The sequence below is a fragment of the Vulpes lagopus genome, chromosome 9 (genome assembly GCF_018345385.1).
Source record: "Vulpes lagopus strain Blue_001 chromosome 9, ASM1834538v1, whole genome shotgun sequence".
In the NCBI taxonomy this organism is placed as follows: Eukaryota; Metazoa; Chordata; class Mammalia; order Carnivora; family Canidae; genus Vulpes; species Vulpes lagopus.
The window spans coordinates 4,474,694-4,497,987 of record NC_054832.1 but is presented as its reverse complement, the minus strand read 5'-3'; the positions used below and the strand labels follow the sequence as shown (position 1 = coordinate 4,497,987).

The 23,294-nt window shown below is 55.6% G+C and overlaps 1 protein-coding gene across 1 annotated transcript in view; it reads right to left on the bottom strand.

The window, feature by feature from the left end:
- Nucleotides 1-23,294, bottom strand: part of COL22A1 (collagen type XXII alpha 1 chain) — a 243,170-nt gene that overhangs the window by 5,393 nt on the left and 214,483 nt on the right. Inside the window, exons 52-61 of the mRNA XM_041769448.1 lie at nt 22,421-22,465; nt 21,642-21,695; nt 20,180-20,233; nt 14,101-14,154; nt 12,595-12,666; nt 11,155-11,190; nt 7,469-7,513; nt 5,193-5,372; nt 3,444-3,510; nt 1,167-1,349 (exon numbers count right to left, since the gene is read on the bottom strand). Coding sequence (XP_041625382.1) covers nt 1,167-1,349; nt 3,444-3,510; nt 5,193-5,372; nt 7,469-7,513; nt 11,155-11,190; nt 12,595-12,666; nt 14,101-14,154; nt 20,180-20,233; nt 21,642-21,695; nt 22,421-22,465 — 790 coding nt within the window. The remainder of the gene's footprint in view (nt 1-1,166; nt 1,350-3,443; nt 3,511-5,192; nt 5,373-7,468; nt 7,514-11,154; nt 11,191-12,594; nt 12,667-14,100; nt 14,155-20,179; nt 20,234-21,641; nt 21,696-22,420; nt 22,466-23,294) is intronic.

Sequence of the window (23,294 nt, the reverse complement as noted above, 5' to 3'; positions counted from 1 at the left end):
CGTCCCCACTTGCACTCACCCCAGGCTCACCTGTCCCCACCTGCACTCACCCAAGGCTCATCTCTTCCTCACCAGCACTCACCCCCAGGCTCATCTCACCCCCACCTGCACTCACCCCAGGCTCATCTCTTCCTCACCAGCACTCACCCCAGGATCATCTCTCCCCCACCTGCACTCACCCCAGGCTCACCCCTCCCCCACCTGCACTCCCCAGGCTCCTGCACTCACCCCAGGCTCATCTCTTCCTCACCTGCACTCACCCCAGGATCATCTCTCCCTCACCTGCACTCACTCCAGGCTCACCCCTCCCCCACCTGCACTCACCCAGGCTCACCCCTCCCCCACCTGCACTCACCCCAGGCTCACCCCTCCCCAACCTGTACTCACCTCAGGCTCACCCCTCCCCACCTGCACTCACCCCAGGCTCTCCCCTCCCACACCCTATACTCACCTCAGGCTCACCTCTCCTCCACCTGTACTCACTCTAGGCTCACTCCACCATCTCACCCCTTCCTCCCCCTGCACTCACTCCTCCCCCACCCCATGCTCATTTCTCCCCTGAGAGGAGCTCATGATCTGGTTGATGAGTCTGGCTTTTGTCCTCCCTCTTGTTTTCCCACCTGCCTGCCTGCAGAGAGGGTGCACTCTGGCCTGCTTGTCTCCATCACTAAGCGGGTCAGGTGCTGCCCTTTGGAGGAGAGATCTGCTGTTGCCCAGAGCGGCCCAGTCCAGGTGAGCCCTCGACCTGAGAGCTGGAGAGGTGGCAGCCCTTCCAGCTGCAGCTCCAAGCCACTGGGCTGCATTCTAAAGCTGGCGTCCAACACCCCACGTGCCTGGAGACAGAACATCTCTCTTCCTCAGCTAGCCCTCACCTCGGAAGGGGAAAGGGGGCATCTGGCGCCACCCCTGCAACTAGAGCAGGGGCGACAGGGAGAGCAAGGAGTGAGTGGGAGGCAGCTGGTCTGCTCTTCCTGGTGGAAGCCTATGTGTACAAAAATGTCAAGTATGAAAACCTCCAGTACGGATGAAAACATCACTTGATGCCAAAACCCAGAGTGAGACTAAGCTGGTGGCAGGGAGTGGGACCAGTTATGCACACTCGGCTAGGGGGTGCTCCCTCCAGCCCTCCTCCATGCCACGGGTGGCTCCTCTGTGTCCTCACTCACCTTTGGGACCCATGGGTCCAGAGGGTCCTTCCAGACCTCCCTGCCCGGGCCGTCCTGGCTCCCCCACGGGGCCTGCCCGGCCTGGAAGCCCATCTTTTCCCGGGGGCCCTGGGGGCCCGGGTCGGCCTTGGGATGACTTCATGTGCACCGGCGGCCTCTGGGCCAGGAGGTAGGCGAGTCTGGCTACAGAGGAGAGATAACAGAGATGTTCACGAAGGAGGGAGACGGACAGAATGAGGGCCGGGGCTCCCTGTGCAGCTCGGGCCTCAGGAGACTGTAGGAGGCACAGAGGAACGACGACATCAACCACGGCCCAGCACAGGCAGCGCGCCCACCGAGCTCAGCCCCGCCGGCCAGGGCCTCCAGGGAGCTCCTTGACCTCTCTGAGCCTCACATCCTTGTCTGGCAAATGGAGGCAATGAGATCAGATCCCACCTGCCCCACTGGGCGGAGTGTGAGGACGGGCATTAAGACTGTGCTCAGTGGACGCTGCTGGCACCTATCATGGCACGGCTGGCGGCGGTGACAGTCCCTCCTGCAGCAGGAGGAGTTGTGATAACTGTCAGCTGGGGAGGTTGAGGCAGGGGGTGAGACTTAGTGGCTTTCAGAGCGATACAGTGACTTATCTAAGTCACTAAGTGCTGGATGTGAGGTCATCAAGGATCCTCACGTGTCTAACGTTAAGGCTATAGAATTGGTTAAAAACCCGGAGGTGCAATGGCTTTCCACCACATAGGGGATACAGTGCCCATCTGATGGCCACCGGGAGACCATCAAACAGTCAGGCCCAAGTGCTTCTCACAGGTGACTGATCCCAGAGAGGCTGGAGGGTCACCCAAGCCCCAGGGTTTTGGTGGTGAAACCAAGGCAGGGTCAGGGTCTTCTGAGTGCCCTGGTGATTGGCTTCCCATGAGCATCGACCTCCCATCTTCCTACACGAGGTGGCAGGCGGGGTGCAGGCGTGCCTGAGACATGAACAAATGGTTTAACCATTTTGAGCCTTAATTTCCTCATCCTTACCGTGGAGCTGTGCTTCCTCTTCAAAGGCTGTTTGGAAGAAAGGCCCCCGCCCAGCAGATGCTCCACCCGAATCTTTTTTTCAGAACAGGTCTTACCTCTGCTCTTGGGCTAGAAACTCCCCAAGGGCTGAAGTCCTTTCTGTCACTGGCAACTCTGACGCCCAGAAAGCAGAGCTCAGAGACGCCCACGCGGGAGGCCTCAAGACATGACCCACCCAGTGGCAACCGCCATCCCAGCCTTTGGTTCCTTTCCTTTCTTCGGCCCTCGCCCTCGCCCTCACCCAAACCCCAGGCCCCTGCCATCTCTTCCTGGTAATGGTCTTTGGCTCTCCTGGGTGTGGAGAGGGACTGTGCTGGCCCAGACACTCTAAGAGGGCTGGGAGGGGGGGCATCTTGTCCAACGCTGTGTCCTTATACTCAACTCAGTCTGAAGTAGGGTTGGTGCAAATAACTCTGAGATGTGAGCATGCGAGTGAATGTGCCCTCCCATTTCGTCCACCTGGGTCCTGAAGAGTTATGGGTGTCTGGCCTCCCCTGTCATAGACTGTCCATGACTTTCCTCCCCAACTACCTTCCAGCACGGAGCGGAGTGGGGACAGCTCCCACTGAGGAGCAGGTGGCGTGTAAGAGCAGGGCTTGCTGTCCACGCACAAATCCTGCTCAGACGCTTGTCACATCTTCCACTTCCGGTGAGTTACTTGGCCTCTCTGCTCCTAACAATCAAGCACACCTCCTGATCATTGGGGGTGCAAGCCTCCTGCATGGACGCTTCCATGCATCACCTTGTAGGTGCTTGGGAGACCACCTGACCTATGGATGCCAAGCCCCACGTGCTGGCATTACTGCTACTTCTGACCTTGCTCCCTCCCTGAGCACCTGCTGTGTACCAGGCTCCTGCAACAGCGTGGGATTTAACAGTAAATCATCAATACAGCAGGACTGAAAGGAATCTGGGTCCCTGAAAGCACTATGAATCCCTGCTCCCCGGGGACTGAATGCACAGAATAAATGACTCGTGGTGGCAAAGTGGGTTCTGTTGATGGTGGGCTGCCCTAGCTTAGAGGTCTCCAAGCGGAGGTAAAGACCCGCTCTGGAGAGAGGTCCGTGTGTCCAGAGCCTGCACGGTGTTCCTCACGTTTCTGGCACGGTTTCTACACGCCAGCTGCTCTCCCAAAGCCTTTTCCCAGAAAGGGGCTGCTTCCCGGGCTCTCCAGAGGCCCGTATGTGCCCGAGGCTGTAGGCAAGTCCAGCTACTCACTTTCCAGCTGTTTCTCGAGCTCCTCTTGGATGAGCCGTCGCAGTGTGTCCACGGAGGGGGACTCCCCCTGCAAGGGAGGGAAGGCCGAATTACTTCTCTCCCCGGTGACTCTGGCCACCCAAGACCCCTGATGGCTCCGGAAAGAAGGGGCACAGGCAACACGTGGCACCTTTTCCTGGTCCAAGCCTTATCACACCCAGAATCGCCTCCTTCTCCCTCGGTCACAAGGGCAGCATCCTCCCATCCCCTACGGTGACTGGAGGCCTCGGCCACCCCCTCTCTCCACACCCGTCACGCTCCCTAGTAGGGGCTCCTCCCTGCAAGGCCATTTCCCCAGCGCTGGACCTGAGAGGTCTGGCCCCCGTCTCTCCCTGCCAGAGTCCTGTTCACATCTGGGGCAGCTCACGGGCTGCCTCCCCATGGATTCCTCTTAGATTTCCCTGGCCATCCGCTTGGGTGCTCTGGCTCCCAGGGTCTGGCTTTCCTTGCTCTGTTTCCTTGGTCCTACCCAGGTGCCTGACAATCCTGGTGCTTGGTTCATAGAAGCAGATGAGTCTATGGGCCAGAGAAGCAGAGTGCTGCCTCTGGGCTCACATGGTGACAGGTGATTTTTTTTAAGATTTTATTTATTCATGAGAGACACAGAAACAGAGGCAGAGACCCAGGCAGAGGGAGAAGCAGGCTCCATGCAAGGAGCCCGACGTAGGACTCGATCCCAGGATCCCAGGACCATGCCCTGAGCCCAAGGCAGATGCTCAACCCTTGAGCCACCCAGGCGTCCACAACAGGGGATTCTTAGAGGAGCCCTGAGGGTCTCCCTGCACTCCTGTCTGCAGCCCCAGCACCTGGCAGGGCACCCAGCCTTTGCACGACATGGATTCCATGTTCTTATTGTCTTCTTTTTTCTGCGTAATCTTTTATGCTCATCCCAGAACTTCCATCGCTAGCCGCAGCAGCAGGACTAGGAGAGCTCAGCGAGGACCCAGGGGGCCATGGAAGCACCCCATGTCCTGTGGTCCCCCTCTTGGACTTGGCCAAGAGCCTCAGACCCCAGCCACTGAGAAGTGACTGAACCAGAGCGTCAGAGCTGCCAGGGATACCGGAGATCACCTGGACCTGCGCTCCGAAGACGGGAGGGTCCCCAGGGGACCACAGCGCTGCTGAGAGGAAAGGTGAGGTCACCTGGACTCGGAAACCAGCCCCTCCACCGCTTCTTCCCCGGGAGGCTCTGCTTTCTTCTCCAGTGTGTGTTCACGTTACAGGTTTGTGTAAAACAAGAGCTCTGGCACTAGGATAAAGTACGTTTGGGGAAAAAACACTAAACAAGCCTGTGCTTTGGTGTCTGGGCAAAGCAAGACCCAGAGGGAAAGTGAGCGGCCCAGATGGGCAGACAGAGGAATGGCAGAGGCAGCAGCCCTGGGCGGGCAGGCCGTCCCACGGGAAGCAGGTTCTCAGTTACCATCTGTGCAGGATCCAGGGACAGATGAGCTCTAGAGCCCAAGGACGTTGGTCCCGAGGAGTCACTGCGCTAGAGAAGGGAGCGGGAGGGGGCTCTGCTCTGGGGCGCGCCCGAGCTATGCAGACTGTCTCACCTAGTCAGTGGGACAAGCCTGGCGGGAGATGGTCCCCTTACCCCTTTGGGCAGATATGAGAGGGCAGGCTCAGAAGGGGGGTCTGGAACCTGGTCCCTCTGAAGGCCACGCACCTCACCAGCATCCCCCGAGGCGGAGGCAGCACCAGCATCCTTACCCTGAGTCCTGGAAATCCTGGCTGGCCCGGAGGCCCCGGGGGCCCGGCTACTCCATTCTCCCCGGGCGGTCCTTGGGGGCCCATCAGGCCCGTGAGGCCTTTGTGACCAGGGATTCCAGGGTCGCCCGGCTGGCCCTTCCCACCAGGAGGTCCTTTGTCACCTCTGTTCCCGGGATCTCCCTAGAGGAGGGAAGAAGCACGTCAGTGGGAAGAGGACGGGCAGGTGCACACAGGCCTGCTGGAACCTCCCACTCCCTCCTCGTTAGTGGGCCCTCATGGGAGGACACTGACTGGGACCCTCCCAGCTCTGATTCAGACTCTGAAGACCTGGATCAGTGACTTGGGAACCACAACAGCCACAGCCCCATCCAGTCCTCCGCCCAATTTGCTACTTGGGGTGTGACCAATAAGGTGGGTCTGGAAATAGGCGGGCACGTTGGCGAGCTCGGGGTGTCACAGGACTCCCTTGCCTGCAGGTAGCAGCAGGGGGGAGGGGAGGGGAAGCCAGATGGTAGCTGGAAACGGGCATGGCCATGGCCGTGACCCAGAGCCAAGGACGGGGAAGACCGCAGGCCTGAAACTAGCTCCAACACATACGCCTCGACGAGAAACAAATAACGGACAAAGTCTGGTGTGTTCCAGGGCTTGAGCAAAAGGGAGATGCTGGTTTATAACCACATGGTTCTGCATGCACGGACCCTGGAGGGCGCAAGGGAAATGTCCCGTGACAGACCCTGGGAGGGGGCTGGGGGCGTAAGGGGCACCCAGGTAGAGGAGTACCTGCTTTTCATTGCACCCACTATTTTGCAATTTGCAAATGTCTGCATCACTTTCTCAACGGTATCAAAAAGTACAGTGAATTTCAAATGAATTTAGCCAGACCCGAGGAGCAGTCCTGACTTAAATTTCTCAGGTGTGATGCATTCCACGGGGTCTCTGTCATCTGTCGGTGATGGGGGGTCGGTGGCGGTCCTGGTGCTTCGTGCTCCTGAATGCCGAGGCCCCATCACAGCTGTGATACAGCACTTCCTATTCATTAAATGTCTCAATATCACTTTGCAGGGGAGGACTCGTCCCAGATTTCAAATGTTCCCAGGAGTGCAAAGGAATGCGGAGCCTGACGGCTCCCTGGCAACGTTCCACCAAACCACTTAACAGAGAGAAGGCAATTCTCCACTTATTGATTAGGTATTAGAGGAGAGATTCATATTTGTGGGCTGAGCTCCCTGGCTGCCAGCCAAAACTCAAAACTTAAGCCATCCCTGGCAGCCAGAGCTCCCAGGGGCTCCTGTGTGACACGGGGGTGGGGGCCCCTCAGTGGCTTCTCAGACACAGCCCCCCTCCCTGGCTCCATCCTCAGGAGCCCACAGCCATAGCACACGGGAGTCAAGTCACTCGGAAGGAAGGAGGGAGAGAGAGAATGAGTTTCAGGGGGTGTGGGGGCGACTATCTCTGACACCCTCTATTTCCACTGCTCTGTCTTCTCCGTCCTGTAGGAGAAACCCAGTTCTTCACCCATGCAACGTGCAAAGAAAGCAGACATAAATTCTCGGCAGGTCCATGGGAAACAAGCCAGGCAGGGGTGGGGTGTGGGGTGGCGGTGACATCCACGTGGTGCAACAGTGTGACAGTGGGACGGCTGACCCTACAGAGGGATGCATGTTTAATTCCTCCAAAGCGAGAGACAGTTGTCACAAGTGTGAGAACATCACCCCCCCCCCCCGCACACACACACACACACACACACACACACACTGGCATTTGGGGGGGTGGATAAAAAAAAGAAAAAACACCAAACCAAAAAAACAAAAACAAAAACAAAAACAAAAACAAAAAAAAAACAAAAAAGACTCCCCCTGTTGTTTTTCAGAGGAATGAGATGTAAAGAAAGGCTTCCTGAGTGTGGCGCCGAGGCGATTCATTATGGGAAAAATCTGTTCCCTTGTCACCTCCAGCGACAAATCTGGCTCCTGGCAAATTGGCACTTTGGTAGCTGAGCACGTCATGCACAGGGAGAGAGGGAAATCTGTCAAAGTCTCAGAACGCCTGCCTTTGAATTTGTAATTGCAATGATTTTACTCCTTAAAATAACATCCAAAAAAAAGGAAAAATAACAACATTCACTACAAGGATCCCTTTGTGGGCTAATGATTTTCCAGGGACCAGTGGAGTGGCACATTCTTCATCAGGCTTGGCTGTTGCTCGCTGACCGCCTGGAACAAAGTCCCCGTGCCGCCTTGAACAGGTCACATTCGGGAACGACCTCCCCCACTTACCCTGTCTCCTTTGGGTCCTGGCTCTCCGGGCTTCCCAGGGGCGCCCTGCAAAGAGTCCAAAGAACGATGGTCACTGAACCACGGCCACCCGTCTGCGACCCCGTGTGTCGAGCCCAAGGGGTGCCGGGGAAATCGGGTCCCCCAGGAGCCCCTGTCTGTCTGTCCGGACACTGCAGATATCATATCCTTCCCTCCTCTGCCCACCCGGGACCGATGGCACCAGCCCCTGCCCGGCCCCTTTCGGATTCCTCCTCTGCCTTTTTCCAGGATAGACCCCTGTCCCCGAACATACCCAGGAGGCCCTGCAGGACGTGGACTCTGATAAGCCCTCACTGCCCCTGAGGCCTGGGCTGCCTGGCCTCCCGCTGACCTGAAAGACCTCCGTGACAGCCCACTGCAGGGAGCACGAGGTTGTCCTGCCTCCTGGCCTCTGCAGCTCACCTTCCTGCTGCCTGCAGCACACTCCCCTCCGTCCCGCATAGAGTCTGTGCCCCCTGAGTTTACTTGCTGAAGCCATAACCCCCAGAGTGACTACTAGCACGTGGGGTCATTAGAGGGGATGCAGGTACGGGTAAGGTCATGGGGGTGGTCCCGTGATGGAAACAGGGAGATGAGCACAGAGACCAGGGAGCCCGCTGGTGTAATGAGGGGAAGATGGCATACAACCTGCTGACACCTTGATCTTGGACCTCTCAGCCTCCAGAACCAGGAGAAATGTCTATTTCCCAGGCACCTAGTCCAGGGTGATTGTGTGGCAGCCAAGCTGGCTAATCGCTATCCCTCTGTCTGGAATAAATCCCCCGTGGCCTTCAGGCTTCCCCTCCAGGAAGCCTTCCCTGCACCTAGGTACTATGGACCCCACACCCCTTCTGGAGGGCGGTCACTTTGGGGCCCGGGGGACACGGTCCTGTGGTTCTCCACTGCTAGAATAGTCCCTCCTTGCTTCTGTGACCCTCCCCAGCTGGAACTTCTCTCTATCCCACTTTGCCCCCAGCCCTCCTGCCACCTCCCCTTGCAAAGCTTTGGTTAATCCCTCTGGCCAAGCATCTGCCCTCATGCATGGGTTCCCTGGGCACCAGCTGACAGGTAGCTCGCGTTGTCCCCAGGTGAGGTGACGGGCATGTTCCCTTGGACAACAAGCACTTGGAGGGCAGGTCCTGTGCTTATCCACCCCCGGGCTGCACTGTGTCCACCCAAGCTCTGCTGTGCACTTAGTTCACAAACACAAACCACAGGGAGCAGTCGGCCCAGGGCTCGCATCCCATCTCCTGCTCCACGGACAGAAGGGGTCTCAGGGGAAGGAAGTGAGGAGAGCAAACACGCCTCAGTTCTCCTGAGCGGGAGCCACATCTGTCATTTCAGCCCCCGGCCCTGTTCTCACGGGGCTCACAGCCCAGCTAGATGGGGGCTCGGCTGATCCTTACAGACCTGTTTAGGTTTCTAATAGAAGTGCAGGAAAGGTGTTTTGGGAGCCAGGGGAGAAAGCGCGTGACTGTGTGTGGGGAGGCAGGGAGGCTGGAAGGACAGATGAAATCCTAGGTGGATGGAGGCGTGAAGACCAAGCTTTGGAGACAGGAACCGGGGCCGAGGTGTGCACAGGGTGGGAGAAAGCAGGAGCTCACGCGGGAGAGCATGGGGTCTCCTCGGGGCAGAACCCAGGGTGGGCTCCCAGGCAACGGGGAGCTGCTGGCCTTTCCTTCTACTCAGCCAGTGAGTAGGAGAAGGGGGTACTGGTGAATAGGCAAGCAATCCGTCCATGGATGAAGAGCATGGGTGGGGCAGGGGCAAATGCTGCCCGAATGCAGAGCCCTTGGACCTGGCTTTCAGGGATTCACCTGCCTCCCCGCTGAGTGGAGAAAGAACCCTAGAGCCAGGGTGGAAAGGGGTCTTCCTCATGCAGGCACTGTGAGGGCTGGGAAACGGACTCGGTGGTATCTGTACAATTCCCTTCTCTGTGTTTGCTCAGTCTTTGGTTTCTCATCAATTATTTTTGCTCCCTGCTCTGTGCTGGGCTCTTGGGCTCCTGCAAACAGAGCAGGGTGCTAGGACACTGCATGGTGAGGTGTCAGTTTGTTTCAGATGGTCTAGGAGAGTCAACCGAGGCCACATTTCAGCACAGACCACAGGATGAGCAGGGCCAGGTGCACAGAGGGGTTGGACAGTGGGAGGGGGCTTGAAAAACGGGCCCAGTGTGTATGAGAGGCCTTGGGAAGGAGCTCGATGTGTTTGGGGAGCTGAAGGCAGAGTGTCTGGAGCTCAGAGAATGCTCAGAGGAGCTCAGAGGAGCTCAGGGGAAGCAGTGGGGCCAGGGCACTTGGACTCCCACAAGTGCAAGGCAGGGCAGAGCTGAGGCTGACCTGGGAAGGGGCATGACCTCGTGTGTGCTCTGCAAGCAGCTGCGGGCAGGACAGGACTGTGGGGGTGGGCAGAGGCTGGACACAGGGTACCAGAGGGTGGTCACTGCAATCATGCAAGTGTCACATAATGGTAGCCTGAACTGGGGTCCTCGCAGCAGGCCTGGAGAGAGCTGGACAGAGTGGAGGCGTTTTGGATTTGCCACCAACAAGACTTGTTGATAGACTGGACATACAGGCAGGTAAGTGAAAGAGGCTAGTGGAGCACAGAGGATCATAGGGGAAGGGAGGGAAAGCTGGATGGGAAGCCATCAGAGAGGGAGACAAGCTGTGAGAGACTCTGAACTCTGGGGAACACACTGAGGGCAGCTGGAGAGGAGGGGGGGTGGGGGACAGGGTCACTGGGTGATGGGCATGGAGGAGGGCACGTGATGGGATGAGCACTGGGTGTTCCATGCAACTGATGAATCACTGAACTCTACCTCTGAATCTAAGTACGTACTTTATGTTGGCTAATCGAATTTAAATAGTAAGAAATAAAAGGGAAGAATTGGAGAACAAAAAAGAGAAGAAAGAAAGAAAAAGAAAGAAAGAAAGAAAGAAAGAAAGAAAGAAAGAAAGAAAAAGAAAGAAAAGAAAGAAAGAAAGAAAGAAAGAAAGAAAGAAAGAAGAAAGAAAGAAAAGAAAGAAAGAAAGAAAGAAAGAAAGAAAAGGAAGGGTAGAGAAAGAAATAAAGAAGAGAAAGAAAGGAAGAAAGAGAAAGAAAGGAAAAGAAAGAAAAAGAAAGAGTAGGAAAGAAAAAGAGAAGAGAAAGAATGAAAGAGAAAGGGAAATGAAGAAAGAAATGAAAGAAAGAAAAGGAAAGGTAAAGAAAGAAGAGAAAGAAAGAAAGAAAGAAAGAGAGAAGGAAAGAAAAATGAAAGAAAGAAAGAAAAAAAGAAAGAAAGAAAAGGAAATGTAAAGAAAGAAAGAAAGAAAGAAAAAGAGAGAAGGAAAGAAAGAATGAAAGATAAAGAATGGACGAATGAATGAGAAAGAAAGGAAATAAAGAAAAAGAAGGAAAGTAAAAATGAAAGGGAAAAAGAAAGAAAGAAAGAAAAGAAACAAAAGAAGAAAAGAAAAAAGAAAAAAAGAAAGAAAAGAAAAGAAAGAAAGAAAAGAAAAGAAAAGAAAAGAAAAGAAAAGAAAAGAAAAGAAAAGAAAAGAAAAAAGAAAGAAAAGAAAAGTCCGACAGGAGGAAGCGGAGCCGAGCGAGCGGCTGTCAGGCCGGCCGGGCCGGTGCCTCTGCCGTGGGTCCCGCCAAGGCCGGTGGAGGCGGCGGCGCGTACTTGCCTCCTTGCCGGGGGCCCCCTTGTCTCCGGGCTCGCCCTGCGGGACAGAACACAGCATCAGGGGCTCTGCGGCGTCAGCACACGGGCTCCAAAATGGGTTCTCACCCGGGTCGTGTCCCCGCAAAGACGACGACCGGTGGTCCGGCTGGCGGACACCCCCCAGGCAGGCTCCCTAGCCCCCCCATGTCTGGGCAGAAGGTGGCAAACCACGTCCTGGAGTGGGAAGCGGGGGCGCTGGTCTGGGCTCCTGGCCCCCCTGGGCCCGGCTTTATGGAGCGCCCAGTTGTGGGGGGGGGGGCTCCCAGAAGCAGGCGCACGGCGTGAAACGAAGCGCCAGTGACCTGGGCTCTGGAGCTAGCCTGTCTGCGTTCCAGTCCCGGCTGCCCCACAACCTCCTTCAAGCCACCTCAAGTTGCCTGTGCCTCAGTTTCTTCATGAGGACTTTGCCAAAATTTAATGAGCTATTACTGTGACTGAAAGAACGAGCGCTGTGGGACGCCGGGTGGCTCAGCGGTTGAGCGTCTGCCTTCGGCTCAGGTCGTGATCCCGGGGTCCTGGGATCGAGTCCCACATCGGGCTGCCCGAGGGGAGCCTGCTTCTCCCTCTGCTGTGCCTCTGCCTCCCTCTGTGTGTTTCTCATAAATAAATAAAAAATCTTTAAAAAAAAAAAAAAAGAATGAGCGTTGCAAGTCTCGAAGTGTGGGTACCCGGCTGCAGCCGGGCTAGGGTGTGGGCTACATGGTAGAAATGGGTAAAAGACGGGTGGCCACCTGGAGAGGCTGGGCTGGCTGGGCGGCAGGGCACCCTCGGGGGTCAGAATGAAATGGAGGGGGTGGACGGGGACGTGGGTACCCTTCCTACTCCCACGTGGGATGTACCACCCTCGCCCCCTGGCCGGCAGTGCGGGGCCGTGGCACGCAGCCTGCACCAGGAGCCTGGCTGCAAATGTTTGAATCCCTCAGCATCCCTCTGCCCAGAACCTGAGCAAACATCGCCAGGCAGCATCTCTGTGTCACACTTTCCAGCCAGGAGGCCTGGGCTCCAGCACCAGCTAGAGCACAGACTGACCACGTGGCCCACATGATCTGACCCTGCAGCCAGACTCGGTCACCTCTAAAGTGGTTTCTCAGGGCCCCCGAAGTTCTAGGATCAGAGCTGCATGCTCTTATGCCCCCATTTGAACAATGACGAAGCTACAGCACGGAAGCCACGAGATTGGCCCCAGGTGCCACGCTTAGGATCCCATGCAGGTGACATCGGAGTTCGTGCTCTAGCCAGTGCACACCACTGCCTGTCAACCACGAAGTGGGTTTGACCACACACCAGGGGACACCACCTGAGCAAGAGGACCCGAGGCCACAGTGGGTGGCAGGAAAGGTGCTGCAACTGAACCTCCCCCCAGAGCTGGGCATCCTCCCCTCCCCGGGAGTTCTCAGCTTACCTGAGGCCCCCGAGGGCCCAGAAAGCCAGGGAGTCCCGGGCTGCCATGGTCTCCTTTGTTTCCCTTCTGGCCCTGCAAATGGGGTGTGGGGGGGCGACAGGCATTGATTCTGCAAGGTCAAGTACCAGCCCAAGGAGACTCAGAAGCCTCGCAATCCCCCTGTGCTCGGGTGGCCTGAGACATCCACAGGCGAGAAGAGTCCGTCTCCACCGCAGGAGAGGGCAGCGGGTCGGGGAGAGGCACCTGACAGCACTGTTGGGGGCGGGGCAGCAGACGAGAAGCATCTCTTTCCCATCCAAGCAACAGAAGCAAAATGGGACAAATACTCCGTAGAAACACCCTGCGGTGTGTGTGGCCTGAGTAGCCCTCGGGCGAGGTACTTCCTCCCAGGAGCACCCCAAGGCCTGTGGTTTGGCTTTTTGGAAACGGCTCTGGGGACTCTTTCAGCTCCAGCCTCTCTGGGTATGTGTGAGTCAGCTCTTCTGGGGCCAGCTCTGTACTGGGCATGAAGCCAGGCTCACGGCCCTGTCCCCTCCCGTCTGCTCTGTGTCACCAGCAGTGACAAGCCCCGTGCCCCTCCGCTTCCGAGGAACATCATTACATTTGCTAAGCAGTTAAGCTCCTCTAATGCAGTTGTTCTTGGTCTAACTGAAAAGGGAGGCTCCACGAGGATGACCAGATGCCTGGTTTTGCCTGGAAATGATGAGTTTCCCGGGATGCAGGATTTTCTGTGCTAAAACCGAGGTTTTTGGCCAATTAGGATGGACCTGTCACTGTCTATTTCCACAATGACGACAGTTGGCCGGCCAGCTGGTCTGCCCGTTGCCTAGTGCAATAGTTGCTCGACTCCCCATGACCCGAGGGAGGGTGGTCTTCAGAAGAAAGCTGCCAATTTTAGCAAATACAAATACAAGAAGGCCGGGCTGGGAGGAGACTTGGGGACAGGATCTGACTCGCCCAACCCCAGAGCCCATCAGAGAACCATCTTCCGCAGCATGTCTCCCTGTCTACCAGACCTAATCCCAAGCCCAGGGACCTGGATCCTGATTACTCATGCCACCCTCTTTCCAACACCCAGGATCCTACCATTGTCCCTTCCTGCTCTCCCCACCCCCACTCCTAACCACTAGGAAAACCCTCTTTGGCCAAGTCTGTCCTACATCCCTGTCGTCTGAGATGGGAAGGGCTGGTGGGCCTCAACCTGTCTTCCCATCCTCTAAAAATGTGCAATGTCTACTGTACAACCTTATTAAACATTTTTTTAGTCTTTAAGATCTGTACCCTTGGCTGCATATAGTAATAGACAACAGAAAAACCAAGTGCATAATTGCATGCGTCTTAGACTTTGAAAGAGGTTCTTACTGGATCCTCTTGTCTTGAGCCCATTCAAACCCCATATTTTCCCCTTGATGCTTCCAGGGTAGAGAACATACAATCTGTGATGTGAAAAGCATGCCCATGTCAAAGCTTGCCTTGATTCCACCACACGGCAGGGGGAGTACTCACAGGACTTCCTGCAGGACCAGGGTCTCCCGGAGATCCCGGCGATCCGTTCTTACCCTGGTAGAAGAAACGCAAGCAATGATCTGCCAGGATCCTCTGCTAGGACACCGGAGAGCAGGATGGTGGAACAGGGTGAGTGCCAGGTGTGCAGGACCCCATTTCACACCTAGAGCTGTCATTCTGGCCAGCATGGCTCTCAGTAAGCCATGTCATCGCTCGGAGGATGTTGCTCAATTTATAAAAGGAGGATCCCTGGGTGGCGCAGCGGTTTGGCGACTGCCTTTGGCCCAGGGCGCGATCCTGGAGACCCGGGATCGAATCCCACATCAGGCTCCCGGTGCATGGAGCCTGCTTCTCCCTCCGCCTGTGTCTCTGCCTCTCTCTCTCTCTCTGTGACTATCATAAATAAATAAAAAATTAAAAAAAAATTTATAAAAGGAGCCTGTGGTACTTAACTCAAATATTGTGGAATTCAATGAGTTTGTGTACATGATAAGGCCTATCCTGTTGAGTGCTGCCCAGGGTACAGGCGTCATAAATAATCATGACCTCATCCATCCATCCATCCATCCATCCATCCATCCATCCATCTATCCATCCACCCATCCTTTCATCCACCCATCCTTTCATCTACCTATCCATCCACCCATCCTCCACCCACCCATCCATCCTTTCATCCATCTATCCATCCTCCACCCACCCATCCTTTCATCCACCCATCCACCCATCCTCTACCCACCCACCCATCCTTTCATCCACCCATCCACCCATCCTCTACCCACCCATCCATCCTTTCACCCACCCATCCATCCTTTCACCCACCCATCCATCCTTTCATCCACCCACCCATCCATCCTTTCATCCATTCATCCTTTCATCTACCCATCCATCCATCCTCCACCCAACCATCCACCCACCCATCCATCCTTTCATCCATCCATCCATCCTCCATCCACCCATCCATCCTTTCATCCATCCATCCTCCACCCACCCATCCATCCTTTCATCCATCCATCCATCCACCCACCCATCCATCCTTTCATCCATCCATCCATCCTCCACCCACCCATCCATCCTTTCATCCATCCATCCTTTCATCCATCCATCCATCCTCCACCCACCCATCCATCCTTTCATCCACCCACCCATCCATCCTTTCATCCATCCATCCATCCACCCACCCATCCATCCTTTCATCCACCCACCCATCCATCCTTTCATCCATCCATCCTCCACCCACCCATCCATCCTTTCATCCATCCATCCATCCATCCACCCACCCATCCATCCTTTCATCCATCCATCCATCCTCCACCCACCCATCCATCCTTTCATCCATCCATCCTTTCATCCATCCATCCATCCTCCACCCACCCACCCATCCTTTCATCCATCCTTTCATCCTTCAACTCAGATGCTGTCTTAAGAAGCAACACAAAAGTGCTCAGATCAAGGCAGTACTGTTCTCAGCTTAGGATGCTTGTCCCTGTGTGGATTTTATTTTACTCCTCTAAGAGAGGCACCGTTATCCTGAAGAGATGAAGACTGTGACACAGACAAGAAAAGTGGCAGTGCAGAATCCTGTACTAAATCAAAGATCCATTCACTCCAGACTCCAGGACTGACCCCAAAGAGTTAGCAGTTCTCTGACTCGGGTATTTTGTGCATGCTCATAATTTTGATAAATGCATTTAACCAATAAGCTCCTTGGTATAAAAATTAGAGAATTTAAGAACTCTTCTAGCTATCCCTCTGAGGATCAGACAAATTCCTATTCAGTCTGAGGTTCAAAGCTTGGCTTCAGTGGGCTGGGCTGGTCACTGCCTCTGCCTGCCACTCTCCACCTTCTTAGAACCTCCCCTAACCAGGTGGCTGTGTCTTTACCTGGCTCTTCCCTGCTGGGAGTAGCCCAAAGAACAGTGTGCACCTCACCTCTCTCGCTGTGGTCAGGACCTAGCACAGTGCCAGGCACACAGGAGGTACACTCTGCTGGACCAAGGAACCCAGAACACCACAGGAAACCACTCTCCAGGGGCGTCTGGGTGGCTCAGTTGGTTAAGTGTCTGCCTTGAACTCAGGTCATGATCCCAGGGTCCTGGGATGAAGCCCTGCATTGGGCTCTCTGCTCAGAGGGGGGAGTCTGCTTTTCCCTCTGTGCTCCCTCCCTTCAAATAAATAAATAAAATCTTAAAAAAAAAAAAAAAGGAAGCCACTCTCCATTGATCCTATAACCAAAAGGTGCTGACGTCCTATAATCTGTGAAGCACGCATTCACCAATGAGTCAGCTTCGTGGAAATACATTACAGTAAGAAGCAGCTCACACTGCCTGAGGACTTCCTCCATGCCAGGTTTTGCACGCATTTGCTCACTGCACACGACAGATATAAACACTGCCATTTTATAAATGGGGAAATCAAGTCACGGAATGTCTACACAAACTGCCTGAGATGGAAGTGGAGCAGCTGAGATCGGAGCCCAGGAAGCATATGCCCAGGCGGGCTGGCTGGTGGTCATGACTATGTAGGGGATGCATCTTACGGCCTAACAAGTGCATGTGTGATCGTGGATGATTCACGCGGCACATCTCACATAATCGTGCCAGGAAGTGTGAAGTGTGGATGCCTTTATCCGGCATCACCGATGAGGAGGCCGAGGCACAGAGAAAGCACAGCGTCTGCACAGGAGTGCTGCAGTTGGAGCAGCCAGCGGCTCTGTGACTTCCCCCACGCCCCCCCCCCACCCGGGGAACGTGGTGTGGTGGCTCCTCCCTGCACCTCCGTCCGCCCACCCACCAACCCATCTGTGTCCTTCTAAAAATATGCGCTTTGGCTCATCCCTATGGTGATTATCTCTCTCCTCCTTCTCCCTCTGATTTGCAGGGAGGATAAGGGCCAAGACACATGAGCTTGCGATGCCAATACAGGCGGATGTACGTGGAGAGGCAGCACGGGGTGGCCACCTGCCACCTGTCGGGGCGCTGGAGGCCAGCTGGGGCAGGGACTTGGCTACTTCCTGGACTGGGGTCCACTCCTCATGTCCTACTCGTCCTGAATGGAGTCACAGCCCCCACTGCCCTGCACTCCAAATTCCTGTCCTGGGCCCCGTCCTACCAGGTCCCATCTTTCTGAGAGGGAGACGTGGCCCACACAGGCCCAGGCAGAACCTCAATGGCAGACTGGAATCACTGCCTGGATGTGAGCCCAACCCAAGCTCTGCCACTTACCTGCTGTGTGATCGAGGGCAAGTGACTGGACCTCGCTATGCCTCCATTTCTCATCTGCCTCGTCGGGTTCAGGAGAACTCCGTGAGCGAATTAGGCAAATGCTCAGGTGGTTCCCTAGCCCTGGGACGGTTGGCATTCCCTGGAGGCTCTCGTCAGCACTCAGTGTCTGCTCCAAGGTAGTGTGAACCTGCTGAGGTTGCTGGGCACCTTCCCTTCCCCGGGGAAGGCCGATCGGTGCCAAATGAGCGAGAGATGGGCTGTCAGGGTGATAACCTGGAACCTCCGCTGATGCATTCCAGTAAGAATTTGGCAAATTCTAGCAGTTTGTTGTTGCTTACAAAGTACATATGAAGGGCCCTCAGAATTGGCAGAGGTGAATTAGAAAAACACAAAACTGCCTCTTGGGGACCTTGGCCGGGAAGACCTCCCTTTGGCATGTGACACGTGAGGTCCTCAGCCTCCTCCCCTCACCCACTAGCTGGTCCCCACATGCAATGCTTTCCCTTTCCTCTCCTGTATCCCTGGACACACTGGCATTCAGCAGGGATTTACAGAGCACGACTTCATGCCAGGAGACCCTGGAGGAGGGCAGAGCAACGTCCCCTCCTTCGTCCAGGAGCAGAACCCAGCATGGAGCCCCAGGGTGACCACCTTCCACCTACCGGGCACTTTCTCAGAGCTGGACACTGTTGCATCATTTCCCCAATTTAAATGCTGGATCTTTCAAGTCCTCCTCACTCTACAGATGAAGGGGTAGACCCAGGGGAGCTGAAGGAACTCATCTCGCCCATAGAACCAGTAAGATACAGCTTAACTCTAGAGCTTGATGATGGGCCAGCAGGGGCCCCAGTGGCCTCTACTCCATGCCCAGGGGGCTCCAGAGGTAGGTTTCTCCATTTGTCTGTCCTTACACTCTTGCCTAGTCTCTTCCTCCCATGTGGAAGTTTAACACCACACCTATGCCATATACCGATTCCGCTCTGTATGGATATCTGCATGTGATACATAAAGAGTAAGGGGTCTTGGCATCCCAAGGACCAGTATTTGCCCCCTGGGGGTGACAGCACACCCCCTGGGAATGCATGCCACAGGGACTAAGTGTCATTGGTGAAGAGCCCAGCTGCGGGTAGTCTCCTGGTCCCTGCATACAGGGATGGTGCCGATGACCCCAAGATCTGCAGGTTGATGCCACCCATGGGAAAGTGAATGCAGAACACACCACTCAGCTCCTTAACCTAGCTCTGCAGTTGGATGAGCAAATGCCATGTTCTAGAAAGAGGAGATGGGTTTGATCAGTGAGCTGCTGCTATAGAGTGGGAAATTTGAGGCCAAGGCCAAGATGGAAACCCAAAAAGCATGAATGCCCTGCTTCTGAGCATGGATGTTTTCCTGTAGACAAACCCTCAGCACAAAATGTGGCCATCACTACACACAGGGGACACCCGTCCCACAGCTGAAAAGCCAGAATGGCAGGGGCCCACTGGGCTCCCCACAGCCCGGTCTGAAGGCTGTCCTTCATGCCCTACCTCAGCCCATGGGGGATCCAGGACTGTGGGCGTGGAAGGCATCTGGACATCCCGCACCCCCACAGGCTGCTGTGTTAGGGTGGGAAGCTGGATATGAGTTGCTGTGGCCCCATCAAGGGAGAAAGTGACTCCCTCTGCTGAGTTCCAAAGACATGTGGATTCAAATACCCAAGACCCGTCCCGGGTGCCTCCTGTAGGGTCCTGAAGACAAAGAACCCGGCCATGGTCATGGCAGGTGCAGAGCACTGAATTTGGTGCCAGAAAGTCTTGGGTTTAAATCCTGCCTACAGCTCTTGCCTGCTGTGTACCCTGGAGCCAGGAAGCCCAGATTCATCTAAGTTACAGGTTATCCACTCACCCATTTACTCCATACTCGTTCCAAATACGCATCCACACATGCACACACCATACAGAACAAGCCGGATGCCAAGATGAAGTGCTGCATAACAAACGTGTATCCTATCGATATGCTGGTAGGTGCAATGGAAATATTTTTAAATATACCTAAGACGCTATTAACGGTGGCTCCCTCTGGAGCGTAGGGCTGGGGTGAAATGGGAGCCTTTTCATTTTAATTCTGCATGATTCCTTTTATCATTAGCATGGATCACAGTTGCACGATCTCAGTGTAGGACCTCGTTTGCAAATACAGTCACTGCAGATAGAATTAGTTTAACGGGCCCATCCTGGAACAGGGAGGGCTCCCATCCAACGCCACTGCTGTCCTTATGCAAGGAGGACATTTGGGCATAGAGACAGGGAAGATGCCAGGTCAAGAGGGAGGCAGAGATCAGAGTTGTGTTTGCACCAGCCAAGGAACACCAGAGATGGCAGGAAACCCCAGAAGCTAAGTGAGAGGGATGGAAGTGAGAGCCCTTGTCACAGGCCCAGAAGCACCCAATCCTGCCCACATCTTGATCTGGGACCTCTGGCTTCCTGGATGGTGAGACGGTACATGTCTCAGACATCCAGCTCCAGATCTGTGAGACAATAAATTTATTGTTGAAGCAACTAAATGTGTGGCTTTTTGCTATGACAGCCCTAGCAATCCAACTCACAGATCACGCAGGGAACGCTAGGACAACCTAAAGGGAAGTCCTACAGGGTTCCCGCCATGCCAGGCAGCTCTTTTTACATTTCTGCATTATGGGTCGGTGGTCCTGGCAAACAGCCTCGGGTCTGGGTAGGAGGGCACTTGTAGGGCTTAGGGCCGTAGCTCCTTCTTTTCCAACTGCTAAGGCACGCGGCCACTTTTAAACAACACACACAGGACTGTACCAGGATGAACCAACCAAATGTCACCGCAGTGATAGGCTGCGGAGTATCACTCACCGGTGGGCCCCTCAGTCCTTGGGGGCCCTGGGGCCCTGTGGGTCCAGTGTCGCCCTGGAACAGAGAGAGGTCATGTTATCACAGAGTGGCTGCAGGGAGAGGACAGAGACACAGTTTCAAACGTGGACCGAATTTCATCTCATTCCCCAAGAGAACCGACTGGGTGTCCACCACTAATCTCTAGTGGTTCCAGGGCGGACAAACCCATCTCACATAGATGGGTACACGCACAAACACGATTTATTTATTTACTTGCTGAGACATTTTCCATCCCTCCCAGTGATTTCTGGTGGCGCCGTCTTGAAGGTTCTGTTCCCAACTCATTAGACAATGACCTGACCCACTCTTGCCTCAGTTGCCATAGTAAGAAAAACGCTGCCCGTGCACACAGCCATTCCAGAGTATAAAGCGGTGGTGACTCACTGGTCTCCCAAGCAGCCTCCTGGCATGGGTGTAAGTCCCTCCCACGTTATGAATGAGAACACCGGAGCGTGGCCATGCTCCTCACTGAGGAGACTCAAGTAAGAAACTCCTATGTATGTATGTATATGTGACTCTGCTGCTGAGGAGGAACATGGGAGCTAGACTAGATTTCCCCTATGGGTCTTTCCAACTCTACTGCCTCATGGTAGCAGGTCAGCCAAGAAGACTAGATGTGCAGACCTCAAGAGCCATGGGCAGCGTGCACCTCACCGGGGTTTAGAGGCAGGTCCTGAAGGACGTGAAGGAGCACGTGTGAGACCCCCTTGGGCCTCAGGACCCTGTGCCCATGCTCCTGACCAAACACCCACTCCCACTTGGCCAAGTAATGTCCACCCATGTTGGACTGCCCTGTAGGATGTCACGTACATGAGGTCTGTCCTCCTAGGGGAGGGTACAGAGCTGACAGGTCCAGCCCCAGGCTGCCTCCTTCCACCTCTGACAGTCTGCATGACAACCAGGGAAGTCCCTGGAACTTCCTGGGTCTTGGTTTTCTATCTGTACGACTAAGGCAAGAGACATCTTGCCTGCCCTCATCCCTAGATCATCCCTAGATCAAGTCAGTGAGAGCAGGTGAGCAGTATTAAGTGCCACATGGCACATGGTAGTGGTGGCCGTGTTGGGTTCATTAGGCCATGGAACAGAGCTAGAGCAATCATCTGGGAGAGACTCTGCACTTCAAGCCCACGTCAGGCCGGACCCAAGAGGCCGCCGCTGGTACCAACAGAGAGCTCACGAACAATTCAGCAAGGGCTCCTTAGCTACTGTGTGGCACAGGCATCCAACTGTGAGGCTGGACACCCAGATCCCAGGGCCTCCTCAGGCCTCCGAGGAGGACCCAGGGGGCCGGCAGGTGAGACATCCAGACCGGTTCTGAGAGTGCCTCTGCAGGCACCAGCCTCCCTGGTGGTTTCTCCTGACCCCTAAGGGATGCGCGCTTTCCACTCTCTCTGCACCCCCTCCGCAGGACACCCACACTCACGTCTTTTCCCGGGGACCCTTCTCGGCCAGGGGGCCCCATGGCACCAGGCTCTCCCTAGAAGGTGGAAGCAGAAAAAAAAAATACCTGCTGTTAGGGAAGAGGACGCAGAACGCCAGCTGCCTGGTGTCGGCATATCCAGGCGGGGCAAAGACCCAGGAGCACGGCCCCCAGCACCAGCCCCGCTGGGTCCCGGCTGGAGCTGGGGTCTGCAGGGCCCCCATGGCCAGCGGCGAGGCTGGTCCGACTGTGCCTCTCCGAGCTGCAGGCAACACACCAGCCCGAGGGGCAGGCGGACGGGCTTGGAATCCCGTCCCCCACATGCTGACTCGTCACACATCTCAGCTTTGCATCGCTAAACAGAGAGGGCCGGGGGTCTAACCGGTGGCCCTCGGCATTTCCTTCTATCTGGGACACTTGAAGCATGGGGAGGAAGCAAAAACATAAGAGTGTGGGCTCCAGGGTCTCCCCACCTGGGACGGGACACACCAAAGCTCTCCACACATTAGCCCTGGGCCCATTGCACAGTTTGCGCACAGCGCAGCCGCACAGGGCGCCCTGACTCCGGGCTGACTGGGTCAGGTAGCGCCCCTTATGTCTCGCCCCCAGAAGGAGCATTTAGAAAAACCACACCAAGACTGGGGATGATGCTTCCCATGATGCCCGCTGTCCTCGCTCAGGTGACCAGGTGCTGCGCTGGGCTGCGGGGCCAGGAGCCCTCCATCTAGAAGCACCAGCCCAGCTCGGCCTGGACTGACCTCCAAGGCTAGACACCCACTTACCCGGGGACCAGGTGCGCCGGAGTCACCCATGTGTCCCTTGAAGCCCTAGAAGAAAGAGAAGTTTTTGCAACAAAGAGCAGGCTGGTAAAGCAAGGGGGGGGGGGGCACCTGTGTGACAGTCCAGTCGAATCCTGCCCCCTCTCACTGGGGCTCGCCGGATGCCTCCCCCTCGAGACCCCAGGCATCGGCCAGGCCCTTGATGCTGGGTGATGGGACAATCAGACCCCCTATCCTCTGTACCACGATGGGCAGAGCTGCAGGGCTCATCCCACAAATGCTCCAGACAGTTGAGGTGTCACCCCACATGCCTCCTGGGATTCACCTTCCTGAGGATCTCACCCCACCTGGCTTGCACCGCCTTGGCCGGGCCCCTGGGGCAGGTGCTCCCCTTGTAGACAACACATTGCCTTCACTCCAGAGGTGGGTCTAGGGGATGCTGTCTTCATTCTTGAGGCTGTGGCCAGTCCCACCCAACACTCTCATCGCGGGCCATGATGCTGGGCCCTCCCTGCACCTCCCTGCAACAGCAGCCTAGAGATCTAGGACCTGAAGCACCAGGCCCTGGGAGCCAAGAGGAGGGTGTTAGCAGAGCTGACACTATTATTTCTAACAGCCACACCAAGCGGACTGTGTAATAATTCCCATTTCACACGGGACAACGCTGAGGCTCTGAGAGACAAAATACCTGCTCAAAGTCCCAGAGCCAGAAAGAAATTGGGTTCAGATCCAGTGGGTTGGCCCAGACCCAAGGCCCTCCCGTTCTCCACCGCTCTGCTTGCTCTGTCTGGGGTCCTGTTCCTGGAATGGTGGCTCTCCTGCTCTGGTCTCAGACTGCTCTCCCTGCCTGCCAAGACCTAGGGCATTCCTGGGTGGT